At 33.4% G+C, this 18,939-nt stretch overlaps 6 protein-coding genes across 6 annotated transcripts; 3 read left to right on the top strand and 3 right to left on the bottom strand.

The window, feature by feature from the left end:
• Window positions 1-446: 446 nt before the first annotated feature.
• On the top strand, window positions 447-1,456 carry NAEGRDRAFT_55851 (rho family small GTPase). Its single transcript, XM_002674116.1, has 3 exons — window positions 447-593; window positions 641-736; window positions 980-1,456. Exons 1-3 carry the CDS (start codon window positions 487-489, stop codon window positions 1,377-1,379), a joined length of 603 nt encoding a protein of 200 aa, XP_002674162.1. The 5' UTR covers window positions 447-486; the 3' UTR covers window positions 1,380-1,456.
• A 1,292-nt stretch (window positions 1,457-2,748) lies between these two features.
• Window positions 2,749-4,621, top strand: NAEGRDRAFT_80751 (uncharacterized protein). Its single transcript, XM_002674115.1, has one exon. It carries the CDS (start codon window positions 2,789-2,791, stop codon window positions 4,523-4,525), a length of 1,737 nt encoding a protein of 578 aa, XP_002674161.1. The 5' UTR covers window positions 2,749-2,788; the 3' UTR covers window positions 4,526-4,621.
• Window positions 4,622-9,853: 5,232 nt separating this feature from the next.
• NAEGRDRAFT_58842 (uncharacterized protein) lies at window positions 9,854-13,161 on the bottom strand (the record flags this gene model as incomplete). The annotated part of the gene is made up of 2 exons (XM_002674046.1): window positions 12,086-13,161; window positions 9,854-11,439 (listed from the first exon to the last, which is right to left on the bottom strand). The coding sequence occupies exons 1-2, from the start codon at window positions 13,095-13,097 to the stop codon at window positions 9,854-9,856; spliced, it is 2,598 nt and encodes an 865-aa protein (XP_002674092.1). The 5' UTR covers window positions 13,098-13,161.
• A 362-nt stretch (window positions 13,162-13,523) lies between these two features.
• On the bottom strand, window positions 13,524-15,947 carry NAEGRDRAFT_70832 (uncharacterized protein; the record flags this gene model as incomplete). The annotated part of the gene is made up of 1 exon (XM_002674045.1): window positions 13,524-15,947. One exon carries the CDS (start codon window positions 15,945-15,947, stop codon window positions 13,524-13,526), a length of 2,424 nt encoding a protein of 807 aa, XP_002674091.1.
• An 83-nt stretch (window positions 15,948-16,030) lies between these two features.
• Window positions 16,031-16,852, bottom strand: NAEGRDRAFT_80749 (Peroxin 22 (Pex22), putative). The gene is made up of 2 exons (XM_002674044.1): window positions 16,781-16,852; window positions 16,031-16,733 (listed from the first exon to the last, which is right to left on the bottom strand). The coding sequence occupies exons 1-2, from the start codon at window positions 16,834-16,836 to the stop codon at window positions 16,058-16,060; spliced, it is 732 nt and encodes a 243-aa protein (XP_002674090.1). The 5' UTR covers window positions 16,837-16,852; the 3' UTR covers window positions 16,031-16,057.
• A 278-nt stretch (window positions 16,853-17,130) lies between these two features.
• NAEGRDRAFT_80748 (uncharacterized protein) lies at window positions 17,131-18,860 on the top strand. Its single transcript, XM_002674114.1, has 4 exons — window positions 17,131-17,172; window positions 17,313-17,833; window positions 17,926-18,546; window positions 18,623-18,860. Exons 2-4 carry the CDS (start codon window positions 17,313-17,315, stop codon window positions 18,840-18,842), a joined length of 1,362 nt encoding a protein of 453 aa, XP_002674160.1. The 5' UTR covers window positions 17,131-17,172; the 3' UTR covers window positions 18,843-18,860.
• Window positions 18,861-18,939: the final 79 nt, after the last annotated feature.

Below are 18,939 nucleotides of genomic sequence, written 5' to 3'. Positions count from 1 at the left end.
TGCAACAACTTGTGAAATAATCAACAAAACACCAAAACCCAAATCTTATTCTTGAATTGCTCTTTATTTTCCAACACAATCTTCGCTCCTGATGAATCAACACAATCAATTTGAAAGGTCCAACACTTTTTCAGAGTTCCTCCTTCTCCCTTCACGAATGTAATTCATGTTCTAGCTTCCTATTGGTTATCTAAACACCAATTGGGAATCTAGATGATGAATAAGAGAAGAGCACCAATATCCTTTTTCTTCTCTTCTGTGCCATTGTTGAAAATTAACTGCTGCCACCTTTCAGGCATCAATTTAAAAACCTCAAACAAAAATACGTTACCTCAATTTACATTTAAATTCTCAATTTCTGTGTTCATCAAGTCATTCTTCACAGTTCACCGTTAAGGGATCCTTAGTCATGCCCTCTGTCAAGCTGTCATTCACTTGTCACATTTAAAACTTTAAAAAAAAAATTGTCAACACTCCAACAATACAATGAGCAAGACAACCGTTCAACATATTAAATGCGTTATCGTTGGTGATGGTGCTGTCGGTAAGACATGTCTCTTGTACGTCTATGCTAAGAATCACTTCCCTGAAGAGTAGGTTTCGAATAGAAAATTATAGTTTATTAACAAGTTTCTAATAGATACGTTCCAACTGTCTTTGATAACTACTCTGCTAACGTTATGGTTGATGGTAAGACTATCAACTTGGGTTTGTGGGATACAGCTGGTCAAGAAGAGTGAGTTTCTATTTAATTTATTCTAGTTTCGAACATTAACTTTCACATTATAATAATAATACAAATATTTCTTCACGTGATGAAACAAATTTCCATCATCAACAACAAAAAAATATTATTTATTTAAAATATTGAATCAAATACATAATAATATCGAAAACCATACCACCATCAAATCCAACAAAAATATTCCAACTCACCACCCTATATTAATATCAATACACACAACGCACAACAACACAGATATGATCGATTGCGTCCACTCTCCTATCCAGGTACCTCCGTCTTTTTAATTTGCTTCTCCGTTGTTAATCCAGCCAGTTACGACAATGTCCGTTTGAAGTGGTACCCAGAAGTCTCGCACCACTGCAAGAATGTTCCAATCATTTTGGTGGGTACTCAAGTCGATTTGCGTGAAAATGAATCGACCGTTCAAAAGTTGCGTGAAAAGGGCAAACAACCATTGAGCGCTGAACAAGGCGAGAAATTGAAACAGGAAATCAAGGCTTTGAAATATGCCGAATGTTCCGCAAAAACTCAACAAGGTGTGAAGGGAGTTTTTGATGAGGCTATTCGAGCATTCTTGTTTAAACAAACTGAACCTGAGAAGAAACCAGCTTCTGGAAAGTGTGAATTGTTGTAAAATAATGATTTCATTGTGTTTGTTGACTATATATGTAGATTAGAATTTAGTTTCGAATAAAAATTTATTGAATGTAATTTATTGATGAGCTGGATTTCAACGTCATCCTTTCACAGCCAGTATACCATGACATTTCAATCAAAAAATCAAATGGTTTATTACAAATTGACATGTGACATTAATCCAAACAAGATTATTTCAACATTCAAAATTAAAAATCAATAATTGAATGAAATTTATCTCATTTGTAAATAAACAATCGTTTCCCAGTAGCAACATAACAATATCCAGTTCTTTCATCAATTGTTAATCCAATAATGTCACTACCAACAAGTTTCGAATTGATTTTTTTCATATTCTTATCAAAAATTAGAACTATTCTTTCTCTATCGGATAGGTAAATTCTCTCACTTGATTTTTCAAAGAAAATAACTTCAGGATAAGATATTCGAAAGTTCCCTAACATTGAAATTGCAATTTGATTCTTGCTTAGCCATAAATTGTTGTGATTTCTAATTAAATGGTGCAATACTAGAAAACCAGAAACATACAAATCTCCATTGGGAGAAAAAGTGAGATTCGAACAATATGAAACTGTGCCTGATAACGAAACTATTTCTTGGCCAGTTTCGTATTTTAAAGTGGCTATTTTGTTCGTTTTGAGATCACACAAATAAATTAAGTGATCTGGTCCAAGATCGAATCCAGAAAATTGTCCAAAATGTCGACTTTCCCAAACGAAACATTTCCAATATTTTCTAGTTTTCAAAATTAGTTTAAAATTATATCTTTCAATTCGGAATGATGTAGCATTTCTTTCACAACTACATATAAATAAATCTCCATCAAGTATTTTGAAATAATAAATAATTTTTTTAAATTGACAATCGAATAACTTTCGTCTAGTTTCCAACTCGTAAAATAATAAAGTTTGTTGGTTTGATATCATTAAAAGATTATAATTCCTATCGATTTGTATACAGGACATTCCCTTTTTCCGTTCTAGAGAAGCAACTGGATCGAAAGAGCAAGAAAATGAGTTAATTAGATGAATTCTTAACTTTCTTTTCAAATATTCGAAAGGATTCACATGATGATCCTTTCGGAATGTTAAAATCGACCAGTTGCACTCTAACTTGTTTTTCAGACATTTTTTAAACTTGTCAACTTTTCAAAATTCCACAAATAATATCAGAAACAATTCGAATAATGAAAATTTTGAAAATGGAAAATAGATGGAATAGAGATGTTTCTAAATCTTGTTCTATGGTGAATTCGTTTTAGTAAATTTCAAAATAAACTTTCTAAAATTAACGAATAACAGTTAATATTTTTGAAATTTGCTTTTAAATTGTAAAAAAATGCAAGAAAATAATATTGATAATCTCACACACGATGAATCTGGTGTGATGATCAATTTGGATTTTAATATCAAATCAAATCTTCTTTTCTCAAAATTCAAAAATCAAAGAAAATCCTTTCTAAAATATTGTTCGAAACGAGACGAAATATTAAAGAATCAACCACGATACATTCCATTAGAATATTATCGAGACTGCCACATTCTTGTTAAATATCCCCATCTATTGCGAAATTTATCAATTTTAAATGATCAAGACTTTATTTTGTACTTTCTAATAGCGAGGGAACATTTATTTGGCATTAAAATTGACATTCCTGACAAGATGAGACAAGATCCAAACTTTATTGTGAAGGCAATCAAGGCAAATCATCAAATTTTCCCAAAATTATTCCCAAAAGATGAACCAGTTTCGTTTAATTTCAAATATGGAAATGCAGATCTGAAATTAAAAGAAAATTCAGACATTTTTCCTGAAAATTTGGTGAATTATTTCGTAAAATTGAATCCAGAAATTCTCAAATTTGTCAATTGGAAAGAAGTCGATAGAGAGCTAGTTATTGAAATATTAAGCAAGAATATTAGTTTGTGTATGAATGGTGACAGGGAATTGACATTATTGGCAATTGAATGTAATCCAAATGCCTTGAAATTTGCAAATATTGAGTTTAGAAATGATGAAGAAATTGTGTTGAAAGCCATTTCACAAGATAAGAATCTCCTTCAATATGCAACTGTTTCAATGATTGAGAGAATTTTAGGAAACAATGAGCTAATTGACTATTCCGCAGAAGATAGAGTCAATTTGATTTTGAATGGATATCCAGAGCTATTTAAATACCTTCCAAAACATCTTAAATCAGATGAGGAATTCTTACGTGAATTAATCAAGAAAGATGCAAGACTAATTCAATTCATTCCTGAATATTTAATGTTCACTGACAAGGAAGTGAAATGGATCAAATATATGGAGGGAAATTTGGAGTATATTGAATTGGATCCATTAGAAAATAGTAGGGAAGAAGATTGGGATTTATTGTCGAGATTTAAGAGTGCAATCTATTTGGCACCTAAATATCTTAGGGAAAATAAGGAATTTGTTTTGAAATGTTTGAAATATCATCCTGAATGTATTAGTTCAACAAGATTGCAATTTTTAGATGATGAAGAGGTTATGTCATTTGTATTATCTAAGGTTCCAGAGCTGTTTTGTTATGCTTCTGACAGATTGAAAGATGACAAGGAATTTGTCATGAAATATTTAGATCAGTATCCTGAAATGTTCAAGTATTTGAGCCGAAGATTGGGAACTGATAAGGAATTAATTTTAAAGTATGTTTCCTGTGAGAAGGAACCAAACATTAATTTATCTCCATTCTTGAATGATGAAGAATTTATGCTCAAGTTGGCTGAACGAAACCCAAACTTGGTAAACAAATTCAAAGGTGTTTCTCCTGAAATATTAAGGAATCTCATTGAACAAAATAATAATGTGGAATCACTAATTTCACAATATTCAAACTCGGAATCTGAAGAAGAAATTGAATTGGCAGCTTTGTCAATTGGATATCTTGTGGAGAAACATACATGCACAGTTTCTTCATGTAAGGGGAAATTACCTTTCACCATTCGACCATCTATTTCAGTTTCTAGAAATCAAGTCGATTCATGGATTAAAAAGAGATTGGAGAAGGAATTTGACGGATTGTACATTCCATTGTCAACAGCAATGTTTGTGAAGGGATGTTTCATAACTGAACACATTTCTGTCTATACTTCTTATTGACAGCATCAGTAGCAATTAGATTATCCAACTTGTGAGAATTCACAAGCACAGCTTCTCCTTACAATTCAACTAACACAATAAATTTGAATTTAATTTAACAGAGAGAATAAATTGTTTATAGATTACAAATTAAAATACCCAATAACAGGAAATCTATTTGAATCGTACAACATCTTTCTGCCAAAAGCAGAAATTAAATTGCTCTCTAACAATAACTCTTGACACTTTTTCAAATAATTGGATGTTTGGACGAGAAGTTTGGCATCCACATCTGAGAATGGAAATGTAATTGATTTCAATTTTGCAGAAACATGGATTATTTGACAGAATCTCTGTAAATTTTGATAGGTGTCGTTTATGATATTTAAACTCAAGTCTGGTGAGATTTGGCATTGAAGTGCATTTGGCAAAGTCTTCTAATTCTTCATCTGTTACAGAATAATTGTTAAAATTAATTTGTAAAATTTCCAACTTTTCAAAGTGAGGGGAATTGAATATTTTCAAATATTTTACATTTTCGGATGCATTGTAACGAAACTGAACTAAATTTGATAAATTAAATGTTGAAATTTTTGAGAAACATAGTGAATTTCCAGAAAAGGCAAATTTGTTTAAGGGTAACTTTGATATTTTTTCACAAATTTTTTCAATTATTTCCATATTTTCTATCTGATTCTCAATAGACAAGTTTTCAATATTTGATAGAGATGTATTTTCTCTAAAGGCTTTTGAAAGTGTAAAATTAAAGACACCATTTACCCCAATTGATAAATATTTCAATAGAGGAGCAATCATTGATTGGATAAGAATCTGCATAAGGTCAAGATCTACTCGATAACTTTCTAATTTTTCTAATGTTGGCAAATTGAACAACTGTGAATGTTTTTGGTCCAAAAGAATGGCACTCGTGTTAGTAATGAATTGTAAATGTAGTGATTTTAAACCTTTACAATTCAATATTTCCTTAAATTGTGAAACTGGAATGTTAAATCTGACAAGTTTAAGATATTCCAATGCTGGAAGATTTTTAAACAAGTGAGCCTCCTTAATCACATTTCCATTCCCATGCAGTGTAATGCTTTTTAAGCTGAAAGTATTCGAATGAATGATATTACCGACCCCATGGATGACTTTAGGGGACATTCTATATGTTGTAAATTGAATAAATGCAATGAATTGAGATTAATGTTATTACAGTTTCGAACTATTAAAGATTCTAAATGGTTGCTTTCAAAATAATTTGAAAAATCGAGAAATGCTACTTCGTACAGATTCAACTCTTTCAAATTTGTAAAATTAAGTTTGATTTGATTGAAGAATTCCCAAGTGATTGGAACATCAATCACCAAGGAGTGAATTTGCTCAGCGAATGGTGATTCACAAAATAGGCTTAATAATTCGGCAGTGCAATCCAAAGAAGTGATCAAACATTTTCTAATTAATCGGCAAGCTTTCATAAATTGTTTACTGACAAACATGAATCGGAATCCTTCAAAATTAGAAAGATATGATACAATTTCAATTATAATTTCATCAGGTAACAATTCTTCATCTTGTTTTCTCTTTTTTCCGCATGAATCAAACTCTGAATCTGCATCAATGTTTCTCTTCCAATTGTTTTGTTTTCTCTTGTTCGAGAACAATGATCATTTGTGTGGCTTGTTCGTGCGTATTGTAATGTCGTGGTGATAAAGTAAGGTTGTGTAATATTCATGTTTTTATAGTTTTTCCAACTTTGGATTGTTTACTGATGAAAGTTTTAACTATATTAATAATAATGATGAATCAAAATTATTATTGGGTGAAAACAGTTTGCTTGTTGAATAAATCCAAAGTAATGGAACATAAAAATCCTGGAATGGATCTGAAATTCTTTAAAAATCTCATGGATTTTTCCTCTAGTGAACAAGCAAATTCAGAGTTTAAGAGTTTCATGGCATTTCCATCACTTTCAAAGATGAGATAATCTTCTGGAGATTCTGCATACATGCTGCTCAATCTGAATCGATTATTTTCAATGACATCAACTCTGAAACCAAATAAGAGATAGATTGATTTTCTAAATTCGTTAATTCTCTTTTGGAAAACTTCTTTGAGCTTGGTAATTCTGCGTTGGGCATCTGCATTTTCTTCTTTGAGCTTTTCAATTTCTCGTTGATTGTTAATTGAGCTGGAGGCATTATCGTTGGAGGAGATTTGTAATTGCTCTTTGAGGGAGGTAATTTCTTCGGTGAGGAGCTTATTTTCTGTCTTTAATCGTTCAATGTCATTGTCACTGGATTTTTTGGCCTCAATTTCTGGGTTGATTTTCATGTGAAGAATTTTGAATTTCTCCTTATTGTATTCTCCCTTTCCTAGTCTCTTTTCATAGTTTGCAATTTCCAATTCGAGAGCGTCTCTGTTCTTTTCCAATTTTTCAACTCGTACCTGTAATTCATCTGATTTGGTTTGAACTTCCAACTTTTGAGCATTAACCTTCTCCACTTCATGTTCAAAGTTTTCGATAAGAGTCTGTTTGTCAATTATTTGTTTTTGCAAAATATCCAATCTTTCAAATAGTTCACGAGTATTTACATCCTTCTCCTCAATGATCTTTTCAAGGGCAGCTATTCTACTCATGTGATGGCCTATCTTTTCCTTAGTTTCCTCATCGGCAGCAGCATTCATAGCCTCTTCCTTGTCGTTGATGTGAGCAAATTTCATAGAGCTCTCCAATTGGTTCTTGGCAGCGAAGAGCTTTACTTCAGTGCTGGCCAGTTTCTCTTCGAGTTGCTTGTTTTCATTTCGAAGTTCGGCACATTCTGTCTCCCTTGATTCCAACTCCACAGTTAAACGTTCCACATGCTTGGCAATGTCAAACTTTTCTTGATTCACTTCTTGAATGGTTTCTTCGAGGCGAGTTATTTTCTTGGCTTGTAACTTGATATTGTAGTTTACATCCGATGGAGTATTATTAGGGAAGGCACTTTCCCAGCTCTTTAAAAGTGATTCAGTATTGTACAACTTGGACTCGAGTGAACTATTTTCAATTCGAAGAACTTCCAACTTGGTCAACTCAGATTCAAAGTCCTTGATGGCTTCCTTGAGAACTTCTTGTGATTGGAGAGATTCACTGGCCTTTTGCAATTCCGCTTCCAAGATTCGTATCTTTTTCTTGTCCTCATTTCTTTCATTTAGCTCTGCTTTGAGTGTCTTGATTTCATCTTGTAATTGGTCAAGTTCTTGAATCTTTGAATCATATTGTGAAGTTTTGAATGTCAGTATTTCATATTCATGGCTTAATAAATTAAATTCATGTTTTTGAGAGTGATAGACGGTCATTAGTTCAGAATTGGTAGTTGATGCTTCCTCCAATTGTTTGTTCATTGATTCAATTTGACTATTGAGAGTTTCTATGGTAATGTCCTTTTGTACAATATCACTTTTCAAAGTCTCTACAGTCTTGTTGATTCCAGAAATTTTACTTTCGATTTCTGTAAATTTAGATTCTTTTTGAGTCTTGGAAAGATTTTGTAAGTTAATAGTGGTTTGTTGTTCGGCAATTTTCTCTTTCAAAGATTGAATTTCAAGTTCCCTAGTGTTATTTTCCTTTTCTGTTTCTATCAGTATTTCCTCATTCTTCTTTTTGATTGAAGAGTTTTGTTGCTTGAGGTGAGCATTCTCTGATTGAAGTTTTTCGATGAGAAGCTTGTATTCTTTGAGTTTTCTTCTCTCTCCCTCAGCTTCATTATTCAATTGATCGATAATGTCGTCCCTCTCTCTGAGGCTCTCATTGAGAATAGAGCTTCTATTGGTAATACTATCATTCAGCATGTTGTTGTTGCTGGCACTCTCCGTCGATGGTACTGTATATTTCAAGAGTGGTGAACTCGAAATGATCATTGAAGGATTATTCTCAAGGCCAGTATTGAGTGGTGATCCTGGCTCATAGTAACTACTTTTAATTCTACTCTTTCTATCCCTGGATCGTCCAGTGTAGAGACCTGCTTCCAAGATTGGTCCACTCACATTTTCTTCATCATTTCCAAAGAGCATGTTATTGGCAGCAGAGGATGTTTCCTCTTCATCAAAAGGAGGTGGTGAAATGACAAGTGAACAATTGGCCAAATCTTCTTCCTCATCCTCAACTTCCGTATGACCAGCATTAGAAATTAATTGTTGTGAAGCTAATTTTCTTTTTTTCAAAGGAGAAGAAAATTGATTGTTGGATTGTTGAGAAGGTCTTTTCTCAAAGTTTCTATTTACATTAGTTTCCATCGATGGTTCTTCATCCTCAGCACCAAATAAATATTGTTCCTCAATGGTAGATTTTTCAATATTTTCATCCTCGAATACACTAATTGCAGGTTTTCTATTCACAATCGATTGATTATTCTTATTTGAATTTGTTCCGAAAGTTTCATGCACATAATTTTCGAAATTTTCATCATTTGTTCCTTGAACATTCTTGACAGATTCATTAAGACTTGTTGATGAAATGTTTGAAATGGCATTCCTTGTTGATGGACTCAATAATCGAGCTGCCAATGGTGATTTCATAAGCAAATCTGCTCCATTTCCTACTGCTCCACCACTATTCGAACTCCTATTCAATGTTGTATTTAATTGTGAAGAAACCGAAGGTCTAATCCTTGAAGAAGGTAACTGAACATTCCAATATTTATCAAATGGCTTTTCCTCCTCATCTTCTGTTGTATTATTATTAGCAGTTTCAACAGATTGCCTAGTATTAGATGATGATCCTACTGTTGAATGTTCCAAGCTACCACTATCCGATAAAACAGCTCCAAATACTCTCCTATTAGCAGATTGATTCAATGCTGATTGTACCAATGAAGGTGGTAAATTTTCTGTTCTATCAGCATCAGAATGAATTTTAAATCTTCGTTGTTGTTGATGTGTTCTTCCAAAAGCTGATGATGATGAAAATTGATCCGAAGGAATTGACTAGATAATAATATTAATTATAAATTATAGAGGTTGTTGTATAGTTTTAAACCACCTACCATTGATCCTGCTCCTTCTTCCATCAATTCCAATTCATCATCATTGTCTTGATGAATTTGTAACGATGATGATGTTGCTTTAATTTTAGTATCCCGATATTGGAGTGATTGTATCGGATGATCATCAACTTCAATATTATCATCTGCACCGTCATCTTCGAATATGGTGAACATTTTTTTTTAAATTTTTAAATACAATTTTTTTAAATATATTAAATATTACATTTAAATACTTTCAATTTAAAATTACAAAGTTTAATAATAAATTAAAAATCAAATTCTCTCGCAAATAAATCTCTAAATTCTTCTTCCAATAAGCAAATCAATGATGAACAATTCCAATCACCGAATGAGATCTCCTCGTCTGCTGATGTTGATTGTTCTTTCTCTCCGAATGTTTCTGGTGCAACATTAAGACTCTTCTCTTCTTTTCCTTAGCAATACTCTTGGCTGGTGTTTTAATTTCAGGTGCACATGTTGGGCATGTCACATAAATGGCAACAGCTTCATTACCAAAGTTGGTGAGAGTTCTGGAGGAATTCAAGAGGATTGCATCAAGTCCTGTTGGTGAATTGGTCAATTCACACTTCAATTGATCAGAGTCTGGACCTTTTCTTAAAGACGAACGAGATTGGTTTCTTCTATTAGCTTGCTGAGAGGAAAGAGTATCTCCATAACGAGGTTCTCTTGTTTTGTTGGCTGTGGTGCCAACTCGATACGGTTCTGCCAATTCAGTTCGTTTCTTGTGAGCTGCAAGCTTTCTCTTCTTTTCCTCTTCCATATCGATTTGTTGTGAAAGGTTCTCAGAGTTGTAGCACATATCTTGAATATCCTTAAGTGTGGGAGTAGAAGTTTTCTTACTCCTTCGAGCAGATGTGCTTCCATTACAACTATTAGGAGGATTCAATGATTGTAACTGACCTGAACTAGTACTTGATGTTACTGGTAAATATTCTTCAAGTATTCCCAATGATCTTGATTGAGTTAATCGTGGAACTGAAATTAAGTCTTGTAAGGGATGAATTTGTTCAGCCACTTGCAGCAATGAAACACCTCTTCTTGGAGAATTTGACACTGAGGAGGGTGTCGAAGCTGTTGAATTCGATTTAATAGAACCTGTTTCATCATTCTGATCATTATTACTCGACGATGTTGAATGATTTGATATTATTGGACTATTGGAGAAATTGTTCTGTAAATTGAATTGTGGCGATTTAACTTTTGGCGTAATTGGATGATTAAGCAAGGAATCCTCTGGAGGCGTCGATATGTAAGAGTGGGAATTATTGGATGGATGATTTCGTGGTTGATGATGATGAGGTTTTGAAGTATTGGACCACTTAGGAGAGGAGTGTTGATTGGGCGTTGAATAGATTGTTATTGAGGAGGAGGTAGGTGATGATGAAGTTGATGAAGCTGATACATTGCTCATTGCATTCATCATCATCATGTTGTGGAGGGAATTCTTAGAGGAGGACTTGGTGAGGAGGTTGTGATACATTTCATCAGTGGAAACAGTATTATTAATCATACTGTTAATATTGTTGTTATTATTTGTAGAAGAAGTACCTATTGAGGCTGCTGTGTTGTTAATATTCATCATATTCATCGCTGATGATGAATTGCTATTTAGAGTTGGCAAATGTATCGAAGAAGCACCATAGCATTCATCACTTGGCTTATTAGAATTCAATTGATTAGCTGATTGATGAAGAGCAGCCGATCGTTTCGATGAAGAAGCTGTCGACACTCTCGTACCAACTGCAGGTAATAAGGGATACGATTTGGCATTGCCAGTGCTATTATTCAACAATAAGGGATTGGCTGCTGCACTTCTTCTCTTTGTTGGAGGAAAGGAGTGAAGTGAAGAGTAGGAAGAGCTCTGTTTTCCATCCTGAAATTCACTACCTGACAATGATGATTGATTACCCAGTAGTGATGATTCAGAATCAATCGATATGAGTGATGAAGATCTATTATTATTATTGTTACTACTTCTACTTGTCTTGGTGGTGATATTATAGTCTGACAATAGATCACTTAAGGTACTTCCTTCTCCTGTTGATGTTGTCGATACTCTATGATTTGATGAAGTGAAGGAAGTTGGGGTGGATGCTGTTGATCCCATTCTTTTTAAGGGTTTGGCAAATGAATGTACCTCGTCCCTATTGAGCAATTCCACTTTCTAAATAAAGTACAATATTAATAATAACGAGTTCTGTAAAATGGAAAGGAGGACCCGTTTAAGAATGGATATTGACTTGGCACTGATAGGGTAGTAATTATGAAAATTGTTAAGAAGTTTCAACAAGAGAAACGGAGAGTAAAAATAAGGTTGAAAAATTGATGGCCTTATTATGGTGGCTTGGACTGAAGGTAAACCTTTCACAGCCCTTTCTGTGATCAGAAATGTATTAAGTGTTCAGATTTCGATCTGATTATCAGATCTTATTGGTAATTGGCACTAAAATGAACCTAATTTCTGATTTCAATAAGAAAAAGACGCAAATTGTAAGCAATATTTACATGTTAATAATTTATTGTTTGGATTGACCAGTAGTTTGTTGTTGAGCAATAACAGGTTGAACTTGTGGTTGTTGAGCAAAAACAACTTGTGGTGGATACATGAATGGATAAGGTTGAGCATTTCTGAATTGAGGTGGCAATTGTTGTTGTTGAACAAATTGTGGGAAGAAATGTGGAAGAGTAGTTGGTTGTTGTTCTGGAACAGCATTGATAGTTGGAGGTTGAACAATTGGTTGAGTTTGTGGAACTTGTTGAATTTCTTCATGATCTTGTTGTAAAGTATTGGCAGACATGAGTGGAATATTCATCATGACAGGCATTTCTTGTTCAGAGAGTGGTTGCATGTTGTATTGCAACTTCTTTTCGAGTTGTTCAATTCTTGAGGTCAAGAGCTTAATCTTCTTAATTTGAGAAAGGACAACAAAGAAGAGAATGAGAGTAATAACCAAAGCAGGAACACCCATTCCAAGAGTCAAACCATAGTTAGTTCTATAAATAGTGGTGGTGGTTGGTGTAGGGGTTGGAGTGACAGTATTGGTATAAATTCTAACGCTCAAAGTGTAACCATTACTGGCATAAGAATTAGTATTTCTGACAGCAATGTAAAGTCTGTTATAATAGCTCTTTGGGTCACTGGTCAAAGTAGATTGATAAGTGTAGAGATAATTCTTCTTGCTGTAGGAGTAAATAGTTGGACGATCATAGTGATTCATCAAAATTTCCATAGAACCACCACTTCTACTGGCATGTGAAATGGAAACATAAGAGTTGGCATTCAAGTCAACATAATAGTAATTCCAAGCATAACCAGGAAGACTATTGACTGTGAGATATTGATAATTATAAAGAGAAATGGCAGTTTGAGTATTATTGACAGCAACAGTGGTGCTAGTAACAGCGGATTTTTCAGCATTATCCATTTGGGTGTAAATTTCAATGGCTGAGCTAGCAATAGCTGTGGTCTCGCTCACTACAGCAACGATCATCATGCTCATCATGATCATCATAATCCCACCAATAAATAATTTCTTTCCCATCATATCTCGAGTGTGTTTTGTATTTTGTACAGAGGTTTGCGCAAACAACGCGTTTTGAATTTGTTTTTTTCAGGCTGAATTGAATTGGATTGTGCTGTTGGTGAGGTATTTTAAGCTCATTTAAACAGAATCTAATTGGAATCCAACAACCACTTTCAGTAAGGCGGAGTGAATGAGTCCATTACAAGCCTATGAAGCAATTGGTTTCTATTTGAAATTCCTTGTAGATTTTCATTCAGAATACTTTATTGGGAGTGTTCATTGTATTATATGAATATCTTAGTAATGACAATTCTTGATGTTGAATCTTTGTATTTAAAGAGAAGATTGAATATTCCAAAAAAATTCTCATTTCAATTCTCTTATCATTTTATGATTCTCTTATTTTTCATTATTGGCCATAATATCCAATTCGATTCCAATATTCTTCTATGAAGAAAATTCCCTAACACTCAAATCAAACTTATTCACAACTCGACGTACTAGAATAATATTGGATACATTCAGTGGCATGTAATGAACAAATGTAAAGAGCACTTGAAGTGAAAGTAACATCTCAGGACTTTTAGAAAGTAAATCATTATCCAAAAAATACTCTGCAGCACTCAATGTAAAATTGTACAATAGTGGGAAATAATTGCTAGTGTCAGGTGATGTAAGTGCAGAGGAAAATAGAACCTGACTATTTGGAAGTAGATAGTCAATCATCTCCTCTGGATAGTATGCAAAGATTAAAGTGGCAAGACTCAGTAAGGCCTTGTAGTAAGGTCTCTGTAAAAAGTCAAACTTTGTAGGGCCATCACGAAGGAAGGAACAGCTCTCTATAATGTGATGCTTGATCCTTTCGACTAGTTTTCTTGAAGATACCATATCAGAGACAACTAAACTGATGAGTACCCAAGTAGCTTGACTTGGAACACGACTCTCACCACCTTTTGATTGTTCAAGTACATAGGGCAGTATAAGGTTATTAATGAGTTCACCTGATTCCTCTCCCTTGCAACACTTTTCCAATAAACCTCTGTCATGCAATAAACGAACCAAATCTAAAAAGTATCCCTCTTCATATTTGAAAAGTCTAAAGATAAAATCATTCAAATCAGAAATATCAGAAGAACTGATAGTTCGATGAATATGCTCAGTACTGATGGCTACCTTAATGAGGTCGTGTAGAATTGGAAAGATATTCTCCACATCTGTAATGTTATCAATACAATGGATTAAAATTTTACAGAAGGTATTGCTCATATCAAAGTCCTGTAAAGTAGTGCTTTCAGTCTTGTTCAGAAATTCCTCAATTTTCTTAATGGTTAAAGCGGCCACTACTTTTAAATCAATGTAATTATTAATAGATTGTGAAAATATATTCAAAAGATGCATAATCATTTTCACTCTTGGCAAGGCTTCCTCATGTAGAATTTCAATTTCTGACATTTCTGACAATCGTTTCATAAAAAATGGATTTAGAACATGTTCTCTACCAACGGTACGAACCCATACAGATTTGATCATTTCCAAGTACTCTTTCTTACTTATTAATTTAGGTTCATAAATCTCTAGCAGTGGAGTCAATTGTTCGATAGTGAAAGAAGTTCGTGTTTTAGCAATCCAAATAATCATATTATAGCACAGTACTTGCGTTCCACTAGAAAGGTCTTGAATCTTTGTTGAAACATAGTTAAATAGGAATGGAAGGGCGTCTCTGATAATGTTGAGATAATGTTCATTCTCCACTGTTGGTGTTGCTGCATGTTCAAATGTTCCTACGAGTACTGCACAAACTTGTGTTGCAACTTCTTTTAAAAATGCTGGGATAAAGGTCCAATTCAAAACTTTCAACACGAAAGGTAGGAATTCAAGGAGAACTGGAAGTAGTGTCATATTTATATCCTTCATTTTACCATACAGAGAACATAGAAATTTGACCGCTCTAGTAGCAACATTTGTGGCAGTGTCACCCTTACTTATTCCATGTGGAATAATATCATTTCCAGTCAATTCTCCAATATCTTGAATATCATTTCTTATTAAGGAACGCATCGTTCTAAATCCTCTCTTTTCTGTAGACACTAACAAGGTGTGTAGAAACTTGGCATAATTCATCCTATTATCAAAACAATAGTAGATACCCTCCAAGAAAACTCTTTGATGAGCATAATTGGATTGCAAAAAACCATGTTTAAATCCCTTTTTGAGTAAATTAGAACATAAAACCATAAATGACTTTTCTGAGAATGAAAGGTTGAAATCAGTGTCTCCATTCATTATTGCCATTCTTTTTCTATTACCAATATGTCTCAAAATAACTAGTAAATGAAGAAGTGCTTTCCTAAAATATTGAATTATTTTCAAAGAAAGTTTACCTGTAGCTATGAATTGTTTAATCATGCAAAAGTAGATATGGTAAGTTGATACGAGCCATTCCTCAACAATTTTATCGGATGAAAAATCAATTCGTTCATTTCCACTCAATAATTTATCAAAACTATTTCCAATATCATTATCTAGTCCATATTGAATAAACTCAATGCAAGGTGAAACTTTTACAATCAATTCGGTAATATCCTCTCCTGTAACTTTTGCAGAAGATCCAACAGTTAATAAATATTTCAAAAAGGTCAATATATTACTAAATTTCATCTTGCTATTGGTATCATCATAAATTGAAACAAAGAGAGGCAATGAAAGGTTTTTTTCAAATAAATTATCTACTATTGAATCAGATTCTTGTGGTGAAATGTTAAATTTATCTAGAAATGATTCAATGTATTTAATATTCTCGGAAAAGAGTGCTTTCACTTCTTCGGGATTCCGATGCTGTGTTTTGATCTTTAAAGGTGGATGTTTAGCCATTTTTTTAATAATATTTACAATTAAATTGTTTTCAATGTATCTCAATGACAGTATCATGATTATGAGAAATATGACAGCCAATTAAATTACTTTTCAATTTATTTACAAATTTATTTTCTCTTGGATGCATTAGTGAGAGCATCTGTGATGGTTGAAAATTCCAAAACTTTATCTTCATTCAATCCGTTTTTGGCTTGTTTTTTGATCATGTAAACATTTTGATAGAATCTGATTAATTCTCGGGTTGTTTCTCTGTCCACTTCAAAACATAATTGTGGATTAATTTGACGACAGAATGCAATTTTACCCTTGCTTGTTTCACAGAAAAGTGTCTTGACTTGATTGAAAAATCCATATCTCGTCTCTAATAAATCCTGATAATAATTTTGTTCTTCATCCGATGAAACTTGGCAGATAAGATAGACATCATTTGACTTGGTCAAATCTTTCAATGATTTAATTCTTTCATCATTATTAAATTCATCATTGATTTCTCCACTTTCCTTTTGATCGTTTCTATTTTCAAATAATTCATCCTCTTGAAGGAAAGCCTTGGCATTTAGGCAAACCTTGTTTCCACTCAGTGATAAATCCCCTCTCCTAGAAACTGTTGTATTATTGGATGTATTGTTGTTGGTACCATTTTGAGTATTTCCTGGTTGCTGTTGATCCTCATCTGTCTTTTTAAACAAGACTAACAAGAGTGGCACCAATCCGATGATAATCACTGCATACCACAATAAATTCATGATTTTTGAATATTTAGGATTGTTTTTAAATTTTTCTCTAATAATTGTAAGAGTCCAAATTGTCATCAAATCCATTACACTTACATTAATCTCTGTATCGATAGGGGTAATAATCTAGTAATATTTGAAAAATCAAACATAAAACCCCTATCCAATAATTGGTAATATTTTTTCTGAAAGAAATTTTTAATCTTCATCTTTTCCCGATTATTATTCCGATCATCATCAAAATAATAATTTCTTGATGGTTCATTCAATACCTTCATATTACCCTATAGCTTTTAATATTTGAAATATGAACAAGGTGAAATTATTATTAATATCATCAAGTTCCAACACAATCAATTTTCGCCTTCATCGATTAATAGGTGCAATTTGGAAGACTAAATTAAGCCAGACAAACTTGAAACAAAACACAAACGAAAAAAATAGAACAACATATTGAACCCTCTAACTACTTTTTTGTTATATAAAAGGTTGGTTGTTTTCATCATTGTGTGATTACAATGTCTATGCTGTTGCTGAATATGTATGCTATTTAAAACAAATTGTTAATGATTGGATTAAAATTGATTAAAATTGGAAATGATGAAATTCTATTCGGAATGATATAAAGATGACCACTCTCACTGAACTTGATAGAAGCAATATTCCAGAACTTGAATCCACTGAAAAGTATGCTGTTTTGGTCTATTACAAGACTGGTGATGCTGTTGTGGAAGAAATTTCCTCCCTCTTGACTTCAACAGATGATTCAGTTCTTTTAAATGCTAATTGGTTCAAATGTTGTGTTCACCCAGAAGAAAATGTCAACTATGTTGGTGCATCAATTGCTGCTGTTGTTGGTATTGATATTGAAAATTTGAAGGAAAATGTTTTTGCAGTCATGTTGGAAGAAAAGGGTAAAAAGTTTGGAAACACTGTTAAATCACCACTCGATAAGGAAGCTCTCAAGACTTGGTTGCAATCTGTTCAAGATGGAACTGCTACACCTTCCATCAAGTCTGAAGAAAGACTTTCAAATGATGAATTCCCAGACAAGAAGGGTCTTACCAAGCTTGTTGCTTCTGCTTTTGATGAAATTGTTATGAATCCTGCTAGAGATGTCTTTGTTGATATCTATGCTGATTGGTGTGGGTAAGTTGTCGATTTAATTTGGAATAATATTGACCTATTTCAATATACTTCTTTAATACTTCCTTATCGTTTTATATATTAATTGGAAATAGACCTTGCCAAATGATTGCTCCACTCATTGCAAAGGTTGCCAAAGTCCTTGCCGATGAACCAAATATTGTCATTTCCAAGATGAATTCTGACCTTAATGACTATTCTGAAAAACTCTTCCCAGAAGGTACTATTCCAAACATGAAATTGTTCAAGGCTGGAGCTGATTTGAAGGAACATCCAATTAAATTCGATGGCGAAAGAAGTGCTGCTGGTATTTTGACTTGGTTGCACGATAATTGTGTCAACAAGTTTGACTTGGACAAGTATCTCCCAATCTGTCAAAAGTATGACGACTTTTTCCCAACCAGACTTGAAGCTGAATGCAGTGTCCAAGAAGCTAAGGATGATTTGGAATTCAAGACCAAGTGTGACGAAGGAAATGTTTCTGCTGTGGAAAAGATTGTTTCCGAGTTGGAATCAAGTATTGAAGAAGAAGATGTTGACAAGGTAACTAAATTGATGGAAAGTCTCCGTGTCAGTTCTGACAGAGAAGCCATTAGAGTTGTTGCTGATAAGGCTAGATTGGGTGATGTTGTCAAGATTCACTCACAAGAAGAATTTGACACTAACTTGAAGAGTGAAAAGTTGGTTGTTGTTGATTTTACTGCACAATGGTGTGGGTAAGTTTGTTAATTCTATTGTCTATTGTCTTATAATATTTATACTATAATATTTCAATTTAATATTGTACAATAGACCTTGCCAATTTATTGCTCCACTCTTTGCTTCTATGAGTACAACTTATCCTGAAGCAATCTTTTTGAAGGTTGATGTTGATGAATGCAATGAAGTTGCTGCCAAGTGTGGTATTCAATGTATGCCAACTTTCCAAATCTACAAGAATGGTGCCAAGATTGAAGAAGTTCAAGGAGCTGATCCAGAAACATTAGAAGCTCTCATTCAAAAGCACAAGTAAATGATCACTTTTTTTTATTTTCAGAGGAACGTTTTATTAAGGAATTAACTGATCAAATTAAGTATGTTTTTTCGGATGGATCTGAATAAGCGGAGGA

Source organism: Naegleria gruberi, assembly GCF_000004985.1.
Source record: "Naegleria gruberi genomic scaffold NAEGRscaffold_42, whole genome shotgun sequence".
Classification (NCBI taxonomy): domain Eukaryota; phylum Heterolobosea; class Eutetramitea; order Acrasida; family Naegleriidae; genus Naegleria; species Naegleria gruberi.
Note: the sequence above shows the minus strand (reverse complement) of the source record. Positions and strands in the feature narration are given on the sequence as shown.